The sequence below is a fragment of the Anolis carolinensis genome, chromosome 5 (genome assembly GCF_035594765.1).
Source record: "Anolis carolinensis isolate JA03-04 chromosome 5, rAnoCar3.1.pri, whole genome shotgun sequence".
NCBI classification, from domain to species: domain Eukaryota; kingdom Metazoa; phylum Chordata; class Lepidosauria; order Squamata; family Dactyloidae; genus Anolis; species Anolis carolinensis.
Genome location: NC_085845.1, coordinates 193,969,110 through 193,987,478, shown reverse-complemented (window position 1 = coordinate 193,987,478; position 18,369 = coordinate 193,969,110). Strand labels below are relative to the sequence as shown.

The 18,369-nt window shown below is 40.8% G+C and overlaps 1 protein-coding gene across 1 annotated transcript; it reads right to left on the bottom strand.

The window, feature by feature from the left end:
• Positions 1–887: 887 nt before the first annotated feature.
• Positions 888–17,345, bottom strand: LOC100556974 (sulfotransferase 6B1). Its single transcript, XM_003220769.4, has 6 exons — positions 17,041–17,345; positions 15,146–15,330; positions 14,207–14,333; positions 9,610–9,704; positions 4,403–4,589; positions 888–1,190 (listed from the first exon to the last, which is right to left on the bottom strand). The coding sequence occupies exons 1-6, from the start codon at positions 17,180–17,182 to the stop codon at positions 1,072–1,074; spliced, it is 855 nt and encodes a 284-aa protein (XP_003220817.1). The 5' UTR covers positions 17,183–17,345; the 3' UTR covers positions 888–1,071.
• Between the last annotated feature and the right edge of the window lie 1,024 nt (positions 17,346–18,369).

Genomic DNA, 18,369 nt, shown 5'->3' with positions numbered 1-18,369 from the left:
CAGAGACGTGAAATTTGCTTGATAGTCTTGGACCCATTGCTCTTTTCCAGCCATAGCTACCTCCCAGAGATATAGGGATGAGGCATTTATGCCACCATAAAATTATTGGAAGAAAATAGATGTATACCTGTAGCAAATCAATAACATGAAAGTTGTGTGAATCTCTAGGTCATCCATTGTGGTTCTATAGGCAACTTCCAGCAGAAGTAGAGCATAGAGTCATGCAGGAGGACATAGAGACCTGCTATTTAATTTGGCTTTCCTTCTAAATTCTAAGCAGGTGAATTAACAATGGGACAGATCCATTTCTAGGATCTTGATTGTTTCCAGGATGGATAATGTGCTATTTGATTTATGTGCTTCAAGTACCCAGAGCAGAGCTTGGGAAAAGTATTTTTTGGATTATAGCTCCCAGTATCTCTCAGCTAACATAAGGCAGCGACTATGCTAGTTGGGGTTTTTTGGGGAACTGTAGTCCAGAAAGCAACATTCTGGCCTCTGAGGAAACATCCATGTCCCTGAATCATGTTGATTTTAACTAAAGTAGATCCACCGAATGAATTGCTCATTCCATTGTTTTATTAGGACTACTCTGCCCGGGCTGTGGTGCAGGCTGATGAGCAGCCAGCTGCAACAAATCACTCTGACCAAGAGGTCATGAGTTCGAGGCCTGCTCGGAGCCTATGTTTGTCTTTGTTCTATGTTAAAAGGCATTGAATGTTTGCCTTATATGTGTAATGTGATCCGCCCTGAGTCCCCTTTGGGGTGAGAAGGGCGGAATATAAATAGTACTGTAAATAAATAAATAAATAGTCTGGGACTAAATAAGACTCAGACATCCCACATTCATATTTGAGAATAATTCCAAATAATTCAACATACATTCATAATGTAAAAACCTGTTTATTAAGCACACCATCACAATTAAAAACAATTTTATTACAGGTCCTATTTGTTCATATTCTATATTCTTTAAGGGTCAAATCAGAGAAACAGCAACCCTTTTGAATATCTACCGACACAGGACAAAGATACTTCTTTCTGTACAGTCACCAGCTGTTTGCCTTCAAATTAGCATTCATAAACGAGATGTTTTGCCACTTCACTGAAGGCCATTTTCTTGTTAAATTTCTCTTCAAACATCCGGTTCTGTTTGGGAGTGAAATTGTTTTTCCAGTCACCAACTGCACCTAAAGAATTAATTGAGGGTGGAGGGGAGAGAAGAAAGAGTTATGGATATACAAATGAAAAAAGTTTTGGATTTCAAAAATAGTAACTTTTCTAAACTCTATACCGGATTTGTTTAACTTGCTGGGTAGCCCCTCTGAAGTTCAAATTGAAACCCAGAGTATTTACCACTCTTCTAATACGTGATTCACATGCAACCCCTTCCCCATGGGAAAAATGACAAACTTTTTCAGGGAGAACAAGCCTAGCTGGAGCCAACAAATGGTCTTCAGCTGGCTGTTATTTGAGGAATCGTTCTGTTTTCAGCTGTGTGGCCGGGCCACCATTCATTTAGAGATGCCACAGGTTGAACTTAGGTATGTCTATATGGAAATACCTAAATACTAGTTCACTCTTGTACCTTGGTTTGGCCATTAATTGGAGTGGAGACTAAAGTCAAGAAGCCAGAAGACTAGAACTTGGAAGGGCAGCTATGAAGGAACTAGATGAAATTCTGAAGTATGAAGATTTATCACTGAATACTAAAGTTAAGATGGTCCATGCTATCGTATTTCCTAGTTTTATGTATAGTTGTGAAGAAAGCTGATAGAGATTTAAAAATTACTTATTTGAGGTGAGTTTTGAGGGTAACGAATTGATAGAAAGTCAAATGAATCATAGAACAGATAAGACCTGAACTCTCCAGAAGCCATGGTTACTAAACCGAGGTTGTCGTACTTTGCCAATATCATAAGATGACATGACATAAAAGTAATGGTTGGAAAGGTGGAAGGCAGTAAGAAAAGACCACATTTCAGATGGATTGCCACAAGGAAGCCACATCCCAGAGTCTGAAAGACAAAGCAGGATATTGCAGCTATGGGAACTTGGAGGTCTCTCTTGAAGTTGCCATAAGTTTGAAGTTGATTTGAAGGCAGCAATACGGAAAAGATCACTTCTACCTCCGAAGGAAGGTTTTCCTTCATTGCTTCAGGCTCATATCTGATAAACCCTTTCACCTGTTTCTGATAGACCGGCATGCCACCTTGTTCTCTTTGTTTCGGAAAAAACACGCAGATAAGATGAGCTGCTGACTCATAAGAAGAAATGTGTCTGGCCTGTATTTAGTATCAGATAAGCCCAGCACCTTTGCCTTACAGGACGAGGTGTACTATAAGTGTGCTCACAGAAAAGATAAGAAAAACCAGATAAAGAAGTAGGCTGCGGTCCTGGTTAACTCAGAGCAAGTCAAAAGCCTTGTCCAGAGAGCAAAATCACACTAATTTTGTATCAGTTATAGGGTGAAATCCAGTTGCTAGTACTTACTAGAAGAGACTCATGAAACCAGTAGAGTTCAAACAAGGATTGCCATACCATTGACTCATTGATTCAATGGTTGTTTATGCGAGAGAAAAAGATCATGAAAAAGCTGTTGGGACTACCAAACCAATATAGGCCATTGGGGTCTACTAGGAGGAATGAAAACCATACAAAATATGGGATTGTAAGAATAATATTTTATATGCTACAGAGTCCTATGTTTTTTTATCATCATGATTAGTATCATTGGTTGGAATTCATTCATATCTTAAATAACTCCTATCTTAAGTCATATCTCAAATAAGTGAACTTAATGTCTCTAGGTAATATAATAATTGAACTCATATCTCAAATAAGTGAACTTAATGTCTCTAGGTAATATAATAATTGAACTCATATCTTAAATAAGTGAACTTAGTGTCTCAGGAGCCTCCGGTGGCATAGTGTATTAAAGCACTGAGCTGCTGAACTTGCAGACCGAAAGGTCCCAGGTTCAAATCCGAGGAGTGGAGTGAGCGAAGTGAGCTCCCGCTGTTAGCTCCAGCTTCTGCCAAACTAGCAGTTCGAAAACATGCAAATGTGAGTAACCCAATAGGTACCGCTCCGGCAGGAAGGTAACGGCATTCCATGCAGTCATGCCAGCCACATGACCTTGGAGGTGTCTATGGACAACACTGGCTCTTCGGCTTAGAAATGGAAATGAGCACCAACCCCCAGAGTCAGACACGACTGGACTTAACGTCAGGGGAAACCTTTACCTTAATCTAGTGTCTCTAGGTAATATAATAATGGGTGGTGCTATGTTAGTTATTAGGGGAACCAACAAAGTGAGAGCCCAGTGGATTTTTAAAAAGTTACGATTACATCACAAAAGCACCATTGCTATCCCTTCCCAAGTGACAGTTATACCATAATTTTGTACCAACTGGTTTCTTCCATATCAGTGGAGGAGGGCATGGGCTCTAGGTTATATTCTGAAGCTTAATGGATACAAGGTATACCCTTTGCTACCAGAAAAAATAAGTAATTCCAATTAATTAATTGATTGCTTATATGTAACAACAACAAGAGGGTAAATCCTAGCTCCACTGTGTAATATCCTTCTACTGACTTGACCCTTTTAGTGCAACACACACTTATTTTTATCCACACTGAGAAAACCGGGAAAGGCACTGGGACCATACTGTTTGAAGAATGTTTGAAGATCTGGCTTTACCAAATAAGGACTGTTCTATGGATATGGCGTTTAACTATGAATATGGCTTTTTGACTATGGACATGGCTGTTGCAGAAAGTGTTTTATTTGTTTTTATTATGATTTGTTTTATGTAAGGTAAAGGTTTCCCCTGACGTTAAGTCCAGTCGTGACCAACTCTGGGGATTGGTGCTCATCTCCATTTCTAAGTCGAAGAGCCGGCGTTGTCCGTAGACACCTCCAAGGTCATGTGGCCGGCATGACTGCATGGATCGCCGTTACCTTCCCGCCGGAGGGGTACCTATTGATCTACTCACATTGGCATGTTTTCGAACTGCTAGGTTGGCAGAAGCTGGAGCTAACAGCGGGCGCTCACTCCACTCCCCGGGTTTGAACCTGGGACCTTTCAGTCTGCAAGTTCAGCAGCTCAGCGCTTTAACACACTGAGCCACCGGAGGTTCCTGTTTTATGATAGAATGCTTATATTGTTTATTTATCGTTCAATGTATTGCTTATTATTTTTAAGGCACTGAATGGCTGCCATCATGTTATAAGCCACCCTGAGTCCCAATGGGGAGATGGAGCAGGATATAAATAAAGTTTGATTGATGATTGATTGATACCTGTATTAGAGGAATAAGGACATATTATTCATCCCATGTAGATTTAGCCTCGGTCATTTACTTGTAGTAAGTAGGTGAAAAGTCGGCAACAACTTACCTTTTCGGAAGATCAGCTTCCGGTTAGATGTAAGTGCACAAACGGTATGATTGGGATCGTGGTTTTCCTTCTCCGTGTTGGTTTTCATTTCACTAAATGAAGACTTTTCACAGATCTCGCGAATCCCGTTCTCATTGATACTGACGCCCAGGAAGACACTGACTTTCTTCACAACTGCAGGGAGATCCTGGGATGGATGAACAAAAGACATGACCTCTTGTGAACTGGCTGCTTATTTGCTCAGATCCCACATAGATAGGGACTGTGCAACTTTCATATTTTTATCTGCAGACTGGACAATTCTATGGCTGGCATTCTGTTACCTACAATGCTGAAAGTTAGACTTAAAATGTTTTAACTAGTTGGCCTCTCCACCTTTATGGGTTTAATTTTTGCAGCTTTTATTAATACATTCTCTGTAGTAATCTCTAGGACAGTGGTTCTCAACCTCTGGGTCCCCTGATGTTTTGGCCTACAACTCCCAGAAATCCCAGCAAGTTTACCAGCTGTTAGGATTTCTGAGAGTTGAAGGCCAAAACAATGGTTCTCATACTGGGTTCCACAAAAGCATCATAAGGGTTCTGTGAAAAATCAGATTTAAAATGCATTTAAAAATAAAACCACACAAAGCCAACTATTTGGTTTACAGTTTCCAAAGTAGCTATTCCATGCTACAGCTACTGCTATCAAGTAAGTATGTAGGTAACTGGTTTCCTATGTCAACATTTTATTTGCCATCTGAACAAGAATGATCACAAGTAATTCATTTTTCATGTTGGTTCCACGTTTCCTTTTTTTTTCTTATAAGTTTTTGAGATTATATTATTCATAAATTATTAAGAGTAAAATTTACTCAAAAGCTAGACGTTATATTGGAAATTGGGAAACATATTTGAATTAGTCCAGAATATATGTTTTGATTAAACAAATCAGGGATAGAGTTAGTATTCCACAGAAAATAAATGTCTTCTGAAGGGTTCCATGATTGAAAAGAATTGGGAACCACTGCTCTAGGTCAGCCAATGTGATTCGATGGTCAACTTTCATCATAACTTGACCATGAAGTCATGCTGGAAGATCTAGAGCAGTGATTCCCAACCTTTGGGCCTCTCGGTGTTTTGGACTTCAACTCCTAGAAATCCCAGCCAGCTTACCAGCTGTTAGGAACTGTGGGAGCTGAAGTCCAAAACACCTGGAGGCCCAAAGGTTGGGAACCACTGATCTAGAGATTGCTAGAGAAAATACTTTCCTTGGCATATGTAGTGCATGGAAGTTGACTATAGAGACTCGCTGGAGGACCTAGAGAGATGTTCTGAAGCCTTCTGTCAACAGCTGACCAAACAGGCACAAAGAAGAGATATAGTAGTCATGGGCGATTTCAATTATCCCGATATCTGCTGGAAAACAAACTCAGCCAAGAGTACAAAGTCCAACAAATTCCTCACTTGCCTTGCAGATAATTTTATGGTCCAGAAGGTAGAAGAGGCAACAAGGGGATCAGCAACTCTTGATCTAATCTTAACAAATGTGGAAGACCTGATCAATACAGTTGAAGTGGTTGGATCCTTAGGGGCAAGTGACCATGTGCTCCTGCAGTTTGCAATACAAAGGAATGCTGAAACTAAGACAAGTCAAACACGCATTCTGGACTTTAAGAGAGCTGACTTCCAAAAAATGAAGGAATTACTGAGCGGCATTCCATGGACGCCGATATTAAAAAACAAGGGAGTTAAGGATGGATGGGAGTTTTTCAAAAGTGAAATACTCAAGGCGCAAATGCAAACAGTGCCAACAAAGAAGAAAAATAAGACAAGTGCAAAGAAGCCAGAATGGATGTCCAAAGAACTTCTAACTGAGCTAAAGCTCAAAAGTGACATGCACAAGAAGTGGAAAAGGGGAGAAATCACCAAAGAAGAATTCAAACGTATAGCCAACTCCTGTAGGGAAAAGGTTCGCAAGGCTAAAGCGCAAAATGAGCTCAGGCTTGCCAGGGACATAAAAAACAACAAAAAAGGTTTTTTTGCTTATGTTGGTAGAAAAAGGAAGAAAAAGGAGGCGATAGGGCCACTGCAAGGAGTAGATGGGGTGATGGTGACAGGGGATAGGGAAAAGGCAGAACTGCTTAATGCCTTCTTTGCCTCGGTCTTCTCACAAAAAGAAAGCCATCTTCAACCTCAGCAACATGGAATGGACGAAGGATTGGGGGAAATCCAACCCCAAATAGGGAAACAAGTTGTCCAGGAACACCTGGCCACTCTAAACGAATTCAAGTCCCCAGGGCCAGATCAGCTACATCCAAGAGTATTGAAGGAACTAGCGGAAGTTATTTCAGAACCACTGGCAATCATCTTCGAGAGTTCTTGGAGAACAGGAGAAGTCCCAGCAGATTGGAGGAGGGCGAATGTGGTCCCTATCTTCAAGAAGGGAAAAAAGAACGACCCAAACAATTACCGTCCGGTCAGCCTCACATCAATACCAGGCAAGATTCTGGAAAAGATCATTAAGGAAGTGGTCTGCAAACACTTAGAAACAAATGCGGTCATTGCTAATAGTCAACACGGATTTACCAAAAACAAGTCATGCCAGACTAATCTGATCTCTTTTTTCGATAGAGTTACGAGTTGGGTCGATACAGGGAATGCCGTGGATGTAGCATATCTAGATTTCAGTAAGGCCTTCGACAAAGTCCCCCACGACCTTCTGGCAAACAAACTAGTAAAATGTGGGCTAGACAAAACTACGGTTAGGTGGATCTGTAATTGGCTAAGCGAACGAACCCAAAGGGTGCTCACCAATGCGTCGTCTTCATCATGGAAAGAAGTGACAAGTGGAGTGCCGCAGGGCTCCGTCCTGGGCCCGGTTCTGTTCAACATCTTTATTAACGACTTAGACGAAGGGTTAGAAAGCACGATCATCAAGTTTGCAGATGACACCAAACTCGGAGGGATAGCTAACACTCCAGAAGACAGGAGCAGAATTCAAAACGATCTTGACAGACTAGAGAGATGGGCCGAAACTAACAAAATGAAGTTCAACAGGGACAAATGCAAGATACTTCACTTCGGCAGAAAAAATGGAAATCAAAGATACAGAATGGGGGACGCCTGGCTTGACAGCAGTGTGTGCGAAAAAGATCTTGGAGTCCTCGTGGACAACAAGTTAAACATGAGCCTACAATGTGATGCGGCAGCTAAAAAAGCCAATGGGATTTTGGCCTGCATCAATAGGGGAATAACGTCTAGATCCAGGGAAGTCATGCTCCCCCTCTATTCTGCCTTGGTCAGACCACACCTGGAATACTGTGTCCAGTTTTGGGCACCGCAGATGAAGGGAGATGCTGACAAGCTGGAAAGCGTCCAGAGGAGGGCAACTAAAATGATTAAGGGTCTGGAGAACAAGCCCTATGAGGAGAGGCTTAAAGAGCTGGGCATGTTTAGCCTGCAGAAGAGAAGGCTGAGAGGAGACATGATAGCCATGTACAAATATGTGAGGGGAAGTCATAGGGAGGAGGGAGCAAGCTTATTTTCTGCTGCCCTGCAGACTAGGACACGGAACAATGGCTTCAAACTACAGGAAAGGAGATTCCACCTGAACATCAGGAAGAACTTCCTCACTGTGAGGGCTGTTCGGCAGTGGAACTCTCTCCCCCGGGCCGTGGTGGAGGCTCCTTCTTTGGAGGCTTTTAAGCAGAGGCTGGATGGCCATCTGTCGGGGGTGCTTTGAATGCGATTTCCTGCTTCTTAGCGGGGGGTTGGACTAGATGGCCCTTGAGGTCTCTTCCAACTCTACTATTCTATGATTCTATGATTCTCTCAGGTAAGAAAAAATAGTTGTTTTAATTTGTGTTTTTCCCTCTTTCACAAACGTTGTGCTCCCCTAACCTTCATGAAAGTAGGCAGCCTATTGTACCTCCTGTTTGTATTTTTGGCAATAGCACCCTTTCCGTGATCCTAAATACCCCCTGAACCACACCTTAAAAAGGATGAGGTTCTGCAGTAGCCGCTTTGAGTGTCCTTGTGGAGAGAAAAGGTGAGGGATAAATAACAACAATAATGGCAAGCAGGGCACTAAAAGATCACGTATCCAACCCTCCATCAGTGAGTGGCAGACTGCCAAGGAATGGTGACATGACCCTACATGAACTTCTGCTTTTGGCTGGCACTCGACTGCTCGCTCTTGGGAGATGACTAGATGATTTCAAGCCTGAATTGTGGAAAGGCCCAAGGTTGACACTCACACCTACAAGTGAGTAAGCTCCATTGGAACATGAAAGGAATCTCTCAAATCAACCGCGTATATGTCACCACAAAAGGAAATGTGGTACCCAAACTTGGGCACTAGAGGATGCTGATTCCCATCACATGTCATTCATTAATCCAGGGGCTGGAAGGCTGCACTGGCCCTGCATGGGATTTTGAAGTGCTATGTTCAAAGTGCTATCTTACACTCTAAAACCTTTTTAATGGCCAAAAGGCACTCATTATAGTAATGGCAATAAGTGGCTTCCATACTGAGATGAGAATCCATTCCTATATAGAGTCTGAAATTAAAGAAGTTACCCAATGTGTTGAAACAATGTGTTGAGATTGAGGCAGCCCATCTGGAGAGTTTATCCTCTCCATTCTTGAATTTTATGTAATAATTACCTAGCATTTTTGACATTTGTCATGAAAAGTCAGGAGCACTTGTAGCAACAGCACCATGATGGTAATAATCATATTTTGCAAAGGCCGGCTATCCACTCTCAGAAACAAGAAAGGAACACAGTGTGAGAATATAGAGCTGAGGTTAGGTAGGTGATGCTATGGAGATGGTGCAGGCTTCATTCTCACTGGCTGAAGGTCAATTAGAGCTGATAGGAAACATCGCCTTTTATGCCATAGTATAGTGCCTTAGTATAGCCATTGGGTTCCTTCCAAGAGCTATTTGTTGCAAGGAGAAATAGTGTTTTGTACACTTTGGCCCAAAAAAGGCTGAGTTCAAATTCCAACTCAGCCTCATACCTGTCTGGGTAACATTAGGTTTTAATCTCTCAATGTTATTATGAGGATAATTCTGTAAATGAAACACAGAGAGGAATGTGTAATGATTGCCATTTCATATTATTTAGTGTGTTGGTTTCAAAGCAATTTAAGGTCTTGGTTAGTTTTCCCTGGCTTTTTGCTGATACGTGTCAAAAAAAGTATTTTTCAACAACTTATGCTTACTTTTTTCATGTCTTCGTAGTACAAGAACAGTGTGTTATTGTCATTTCTGTGTTTTTCCCAGCTTAAAACATGCTCAAACCAGGATCCGCAGACAACTGTGGAGAGATTTTGACAGACAAAGAAAAACACTTATGTGAATCCCGCCATCCATCTATCTAAATTTTCTAGTTAATGTTCTACTCTATCAAGAAAGCCTGATAAAAACCTTTGAAGAGAAGTAATCTCATAGAGTGGTAATCTTATATCCAGGAGCTTAGAACATGGTTTTTTATGTGTGTTGATTCATGACTATCGATCCAACAAGCTCAGGACTGCCCACACTGCCCACAAGGTTGCCAACAAGAAGTCTTTTTCAGCCTTATAAAAAAATATCGTATGATCCCTGTATATATGGGACTAATAACCACAGTTCCACTTATCCGCGTACAATAAAATATATCCTCTCTGAATTTTCTAGGTCCTCCAAGAGATTATGGGATGTTACCACAGAATCACCCTGGAGAACCTAGCAAATACTACTACTACTACTACTAATAATAATAATAATAATAATAATCCGAAAATACATCACACAGTCCTAGACACTTGGGAAGTGTTCAACTTGTGATTTTGTGATACAAAATCCAGCATATCTATCTTGTTTGCTGTGTCATACAATATAATAATAATAATAATAATAATAATAATAATAATAATAATAATAATGTGATGTCAACAGACTTTACCTGCCCAGAAAATCAGGAGACAGAGGGCTTCTGTAATTGAAACAAATCATAGAAGAGAAACATGCACTGGCAGATTATTATTATTATTATCAACACAACGACGTTGTATGGCACAGCAATCAAGATAGATATGCTGGATTTTGTTTCGCAAAATCACAAGTCGAACACTTCCCAAGTGTCTAGGACTGTGTGATGTATTTTCGGATGATGTGTGCAGATCCCAGTAGGGCGGCCTTTTGCAGTTGGCAGATGGTGATTTTGTCAATGTGTATTGTTTCCAAATGCCGGCTGAGATCTTTTGGCACGGCACCCAGTGTGCCCCTCACCACCGGGACCACCTGCACTGGTTTCAGCCAGAGTCTTTGAAGTTCAATCTTGAGGTCCTGATAGCGGCTGAGTTTTTCCTGTTGTTTTTCGTCAATGCGACTGTCACCTGGGATGGCAACATCAATGATCCAAACCTTGTTCTTTTCCACAACTGTGATGTGTGGTGTGTTGTGTTCCAGAACTTTGTCAGTCTGGATTCGGAAGTCCCACAGTATCTTTGCGTGCTCATTTTCCAATACTTTTGCAGGTTTGTGATCCCACCAGTTCTTTGCTGCTGGGAGGTGGTACTTGAGGCATAAGTTCCAATGAATCATTTGGGCCACATAGTTGTGCCTCTGTTTGTAGTCTGTCTGTGTGATTTTCTTACAGCAGCTGAGGAGATGATCAATGGTTTCATCGGTTTCCTTGCACAGTCTGCATTTTGGGTCATCAGCTGATTTTTCAATCTTGGCCTTAATTGCATTTGTTCTGATGGCTTGCTCCTGGGCTGCAAGGATCAGGCCTTCTGTCTCCTTCTTCAGGGTCCCATTCATGAGCCAGAGCCAGGTCTTCTCCTTATCAGCTTTTCCTTCAATTTTGTCAAGGAACTTTCCATGCAGTGTTTTGTTGTGCAGTGTTTTGTTGTTATTATTATTATTATTATTATTATTATTATTATTATTATTGATGATGCCATACCAGGTGACAGTCGGATTGATGAAAAACAACAGGAAAAACTCAGCCGCTATCAGGACCTCAAGATTGAACTGCAAAGACTCTGGCAGAAACTAGTACAGGTGGTCCCGGTGGTAATCGGCATGCGGGGTGCCGTGCCAAAAGATCTCAGCCGGCATTTGGAAACAATACACATTGACAAAATTATGATCCGTCAACTGCAAAAGGCCACCTTACCGGGATCTGCATGCATTATCCGAAAATACATCACACAGTCCTAAACACTTGGGAAGTGTTTGACTTGTGATTTTGTGATACGAAATCCAGCATATATATTTCATTTGCTGTGTCATACTATGTCTTTGTGTCAATAATAATAATAATAATAATAATAATAATAATAATAATAATAATAATACCTCTCTTAAGAATTTTTTGGGTCATCCAGAATGATGCTAGGATAACTTCTGGCAAAGTCATTCATTTCAGTGGGGTTCACTTCTATTCAAAATTTCCTGTTTCCATGATAAGTTCATGAATGTGTCTTTCCATTCATGTCTGTATTGGGGATGAACTTGTAAGTTCTTGTATGAAAGTCATATACTGTTCTCTTGAGTGCTGTGCTTTATTTCCCAACCAAAGCAGATGGGCCAGAGCAGTTGTCCTTACAGCTGGTCCCTCTTACCTCACAGAATTATATCCCAAAACCTAATGACTAGAATAGATCTATGGATTTCCTTATTTATTGACTCACCGCTCAACAATTGGTTCAATGTATCTATTCTAGTTAGGATTAACCAGATGATTTTGTGTCTTACTGGCTACTAGCCATGATGGATGAAAGGGAGGGAGAAAGAAAGTCGGTTAAGGTCACAGTGCAATGATCGTTCTTTCATTATCTTACACTAACATTATCTTACACGTACAAAGCCAGTATGGTGTAAATGAAGTACTATAAAACTCTGTAAAGTCAGATAAAGACAGAGAATGGGGGAAGGAGCAGAGAAGTACCAGACTCTGCTCCCGTTGCTCTTGAGAATGGCTGTGGCTGGAAAGAAGGAAAATATATGTAGCTTTGCCCAGATTCTGGCAACTGGATGGTACCTCACTTTATCCATCCATTCACAATTGTCACCAAAGCCCCATCCCATATCTAGCTTGGTGACTCTATCTGTGTCTTGGTGTGAAAGACCAGGGTTTGAATCCCTGTTTGGCCATTAAAACGTTGAGCTTTGAGCAAATTGTGGGCTCTCAGCCCAAGGCAACTCCAAACATCCTCTGAACTAAGCTCACCAAGAAAACCCTAGGAGATCTTTCCATAAGTCAGAATTAACTTGAAAGCAGTTAATAAAAATAACCAATACTACTCATTGCCTTTACATCAGGTTTCCCCCATTGGTTATTGACAGTGATTTTGATTGCTTCTCTGTTGATCTTTGGATTGCTATTTCCACAGGAACATTTTTTACAGCTAGGCAATAAATCAGTTTGGATGGTATTTAGATAATTAGAGGCAGACCCTTCCCTCTTTGGACCTCAGCAATGAGCTAAAGCTGCTGCAATAAAAGTGAACCTATAGGCTTTGGGACTTGGAATTAATAATCCAAGATCACCAACATGGATACAAAGCCAGCTGGATAGAGAAGGCAAACCAGACGTCTAGTGATAAAAGTCCAAACCTTTTATGGATTTAGAAGGCAGCACTGGTGGCAGCATGGTTTAGTGATGTGAGATTATGACTCTGGAGACCAAGGTTCAATTGTCAGCTTGGCCGTGGAAACTTACTAGGTAATCTTGGATGAATGACACACTCTCAGCCCAGAAAACCCTGTGATGGGGTTGTCATATGTCAGAAACTACTTGAAGGCACACAAGAACAAAAAGTGGCTGCTCATTATGATGTCAATACAGCGGTGAATCTTCTCTGATTTCAATCTGAACTTTGAAAATGTCGGACCCTATTTCTAAAACAGGTTTTAGATAGCTTCTTCAGACTAAAGTTTGGACAAAAGCCCAGATCAAATTCATGATGGCATGGAAGCTGCTAGGCACCTTTGAAATGGGACGAGATACTTTTGCCGTTTTCTCCCACCTCCCCATCCTTGCTAGCTAAAGAGCTCCTAAATGTTTTCAACAAGTGATCCTGGTCAAGTCTCACACTCTCTCATCCTGGGAGGAAGGTAAAGGTAAACCTCTTTTGAAAAAAAAAGTTATGCCAACAAACACAATGGTAAAATAACCATAAGTCATAGTTGACTTGAAAGGTATGCAACAGTAACTTTGCTTTTATCAACCCAAATGATTTATAGCAGGCATGGGCAAACTTCATCTCTCCAGGTGTTTTGGACTTCAACTCCCACAATTCCTAACAGCCAGTAGTTGAAGTCCAAAACACCTGGAGGGATGAAGTTTGCCCAAGCCTGATTTAGAGCATCTCATTTATTTATTTGTTTGTTTATTTATTTACAGTATTTATATTCCGCCCTTCTCACCCCGAAGAGGACTCAGGGTGGATCACAATGTACATATATATGGCAAACATTCAATGCCATTAAACAAACAACACAGAGACAGACATTCCCCATAGCCTCCAACATCTGTGAGAGTTGTTGGCCAACCTTTCTTGACACCTGGACGACCAATGTCCCTTTGTTCTTAGTTTACAACACACAATAAAAAGTTTATTTGGGAGTAACATAACTTCCAGAATTCCCCAGCCAGAATGGACATTGGCAGACTGAGAACTGTGATCAAAAGAAGCTTGCTTTCCCCCTCTAAGCACTGATTTAAAGCTTGTAGCCAGAAACTGGGACACCCAAGGGACTAAAAATCCCATCCTGTTTTTGTAACTAGGACACAAGAGTTTAAAGTCTCCACCAAGTAAGTCTTACCATTTCCCTGTAAGAACATCTCGAGGAAATGAGGCCAGGAATCAATGGTGGGCAGATTTGGATTCGCTCTGTAGTAATGGTACATGGAAACAGCAATATCCTTTGGATTTCTGATGATGTAAATTGCCTGAAAATTTAAACAACACATTTTAGAAGGAGGAATATCTTGAACGGTGTCATACTGAATCAGAAACTATTAAATTAGCTTTTCCAGGACTAGCTATATAATGGAGTGGACTATACTGGTGATGTATCACTGCTCCACTCAGCCATAGGCAGCATAGTCAGTAAGTGAAGTATCACAGGTTTTGATTTCCTAAAACATCTGGAGCATCAGAGGTTGTTTTCCTAGGGTGCATCTGCAATGTAGAATTAATGCAGTTTGGCACCATTTCAACTGCTATTGCGCATTGCTATGGAATCCTGGAATTTGCAGTTTGATGAGGTACAAACACCCTTTGCTGACTTCTAAAGCTGAGAGAATGTGACTTGCTCAAAGTCTTCCAGTGGGTTTCTGTGGCTGATCAGAGATTTGAACCCTGGTCTCCAGAGTTATGTTCCACTACTCAAACCACTACACTTCACTGGCTTTGTATTTAGAAGGAAACAAAGGGGTTTGCAGTGCAATTTCTAGGTTGCATTGGGATCTATTTTGTATATTTTATTTAGGATGCAAGGCCAAATCCAAATATTGCAATACTGCTGAGCAGTATAAGCAGAAAAAATTCTGCAATCAAATCCCCCACTGGCATCTCATTGGAACTTTTGGGCCCGTATACATGTGTTAAATGTAATATATAATTTTCTTGTTGTTAAAACTCCTACGGGGACTTAACACTCTGCATTTGTAATATTCAGTTATATCAGCCCCATCTGCCACGGATGGAAATTGGCGCTCAAGACTTTACACAGAAATGAGATATGAGCTGTACATCTAACCTTGGATTGCTTGTGCCAAAAGGTGGGGGGCAACATGTTACCATCCAAGTGGGTTGGGATGATCCTCTTGCATGAAAGGCGGTTCAGTTGTTCCAGTTTGGAAACATCTCCAAATTCAATTGGGGACGTCAAAGCCACTTCGGATGCATAGAGGTGCATTATGATTTCGGAAAGCCAGTGAGTGCCTGAAATACAAGAAAGGGAAAAACAAGCATCCTCAATAAAGTGCATTGCAGAAGCTGGGGATAGAGATGGAGCAAAAACAGCCGTCTCCCTGACCGCAGAGTAGAAAGAAGGCGGTCTTTCAAGGCAACCTTTCCAATGTATGGCAATCCTAAGGTGAACCTGTTAAGGGTTTTATAGGACTTGTCCAAAGTTACCCAGTGAGTTTTCATGGCTGAGTCAGGATTTAAACCCTGTTCTCCTGTTGTAATCCAACTCTCAAACCACGTTGAAAGTTAATCTTTGAGAGAAAAGAGAAGACCCTGTCATTCATTTTTTGACATAAGTGTTTATGTGCATACATATATTGAGCATTGAATCAAATGAGCTTCTCCAGCTTAGTGGAATAGCTTGGTCAGAGCTTGGAAATTTTACTTTTTAGAAGTAAAGCTTCCAGATTGGCTATGAAGGGGGCAAATCAAAGACCAGTATAATTCTTTCCCAGCAGTAAATGCCTGAAAAAAGCCCACAGAAAAGACATGGACACAATAGCAGCCTCTCATTCATGTTCCCCAACAACTGAGACTGAGAGTCATAAATACATGATCGTTTTGACTAGTAGCCAAAGTTAATAATAAATTTGTATTGATTAGTCCTTAGGCCATATCACCAGACTGAACCAAACAACAAAGCTTGATACAACTTAATAAAACTCGATGTAGTAAGTTAAATAAGGCACTTAGAATAATACAGTAAATAAATGTGATAAAACTGAGTATATACAGCATATTTTCCTATTCCCCTAATTTTTTTTGGAAAGGTTGCCAAGTTTTGATCACTACCATGACATTTTGCGGTAGCAAATCCCACAATCTGACTATGTGCCACATGAAGAACCCCTTATCCCCCCTTTTTCCTGAATTTTCCATCCTTCAGTTTCGCTGAATGGCCAAGGGTCCTTGTGTTATCTCTGTCCCAGCATTATCTCTCCATGTACTTTGATCACACTGTGTGAAATGTTTGACAGCTTTGTTGTGTTACCCTACCCCTCTTAACCTTGCTAACTAAAGACTTCCTAAATGTTTTCAGCAAGTCAGTGTAATATAGGGATTTTAGCCAGACACTGGGAGATCAGGGTTTGAATCTCTGCTCTGTCATGGAAATCAGCAGGATGGTCCTGGACAAGTATCACACTTTCTCATCCTGAGAAAAAGGTAAAAGCAAACATCTGGAAAAAAAATAATGGCACAAACAAAATAACCGTAAGTCATAGCTGACTTGAAAGGTATTCAACAGCAACTTTGCTTTACTCTCCCAATGATTTAAATCATCCCTTTCTCTACCTTAGAATTGGGAAGATAGACACAGAAGATTTTGTGCCACAGGGATTTCAAAACTCCCTCCAGATTTGTGCTGGAATTGCATCAGTTCTTCTGGAGGTGACAACATTTTACAGCCTTCAAATTGAGAATCTCAGAGCTTTACAAAACTCCTTCCTCTTTTCTCTCTCTATGCTATATATATTTTTTATTTTCATTGACTTAAGTTTGGAATAGCAAAATGTGAAGGTTATAAGACACTTTAGGTCCCATGTTGGGAGAAAGGCAAGAAAATATTTTAAATTAACATACACTAATTAGAAAATGCAATATTTTCTACTTTAGCTAGCTGAGTCTGGAATAATAAGATATCCACTAGAGTCTTCTCTGTACAAATTTCAAGGAAGACTTTACCAGACTTTGGGTAGGAAACCAACAGCACGTCATCTTCTCTAGCATCAAATGTTACCAAGGACTTCAAAAGCTCAGGAGATGATCTGGTGGTAAAACTGATCCCGTTGAAAGTATGTATGAGATCATCCTCCTCTTGTGACATCTGTGATATTTCGGTGCGAAGAGAAGATTTTCGGAGAGAAGACTGTAGCAATAGAGTTGTATGCTAGATGCTTGCTTGTGGCAACTGAGAGAGTAGAACAAGATGCACCTTGTTACATCTTGAGGAGTATTTAGGGGCTTATCTTTATGGATTACAATAACTGCCAGGTGCTGTAAAGCAATAGAAAGCATATCCAGATAAGCAGTGATTTTTTTTAAAAAAAAGAAAATCCTAGTTCACTGGTACTTGTTTTGCAGATAAGTAAGCAAGAGAAACCAGAGTGGAAAATACCCAAGGTCAGAATTTAGTGCGTATTTGGAGGGAAACATGTCAACAAACTGTGGTCCTACTACATGGTTTATATCCAGAAATGCTTTGCTCTCTTAAGATGCTAATGTAAGCATTGGCTTGTGGTTCGTTGAGACACACCACCTTGGTTTACACAGGAGCATATCTTCCAGTATTTGTTAGATGAAAATGAGTTGGTTGAAACCTTTTTAAAAATAATGTCTCAGATCTAAGAATTTTTCCATTTATTTTAATGTATGGCTTCTTGTCAGAAGTTTGGAAACCACAGGTTCACTGAGGTTTTCAGCACTTTATATATATTGTTAATCATTTGAAAACTGAGGCAGTTATATCATCAATAAAGTCAGCTATTCCAGACCCTGAGAAAATCCAAGACCTTGGGATAACCATTCATAGCATTAAAACCTGGACCCTTGTTATTTGATTGAGCAGAAATAGTGCTCTCACCCTGAGATTCTTCCTATCTTGGCCTGTGTAGATTACCAAGGAGTGTGGGCCATGAGACCTCATACCTTCCTGCATTTCACTGCTGAAAGTAAGGTCACGCATGACCAAGCAATATCACAGTGTTGTTGTATGTTTTCCGGGCTGTATGGCCATGTTCCAGAAGTATTCTCTCCTGACGTTTCGTCCACATCTATGGCAGGCATCCTCAGAGGTTGTGAGGTATGGAGAAACTAAGCAAGGAAGGTTTATATATATCTGTGGAAAGTCCAGGGTGAGAGAAGAACTCTTGTCATTTGGAAGCCAGTGTGAATGTTGTAGTTAATCACCTTAATTAGCATTGAATAGCTTCATCTCCTGGCTTCTTCCTGCCTGGGGCCATCCTTTGTTCAGAGTTGTTAGCTGCCCCTAGTTGATTCATGTCTGGAACTCCT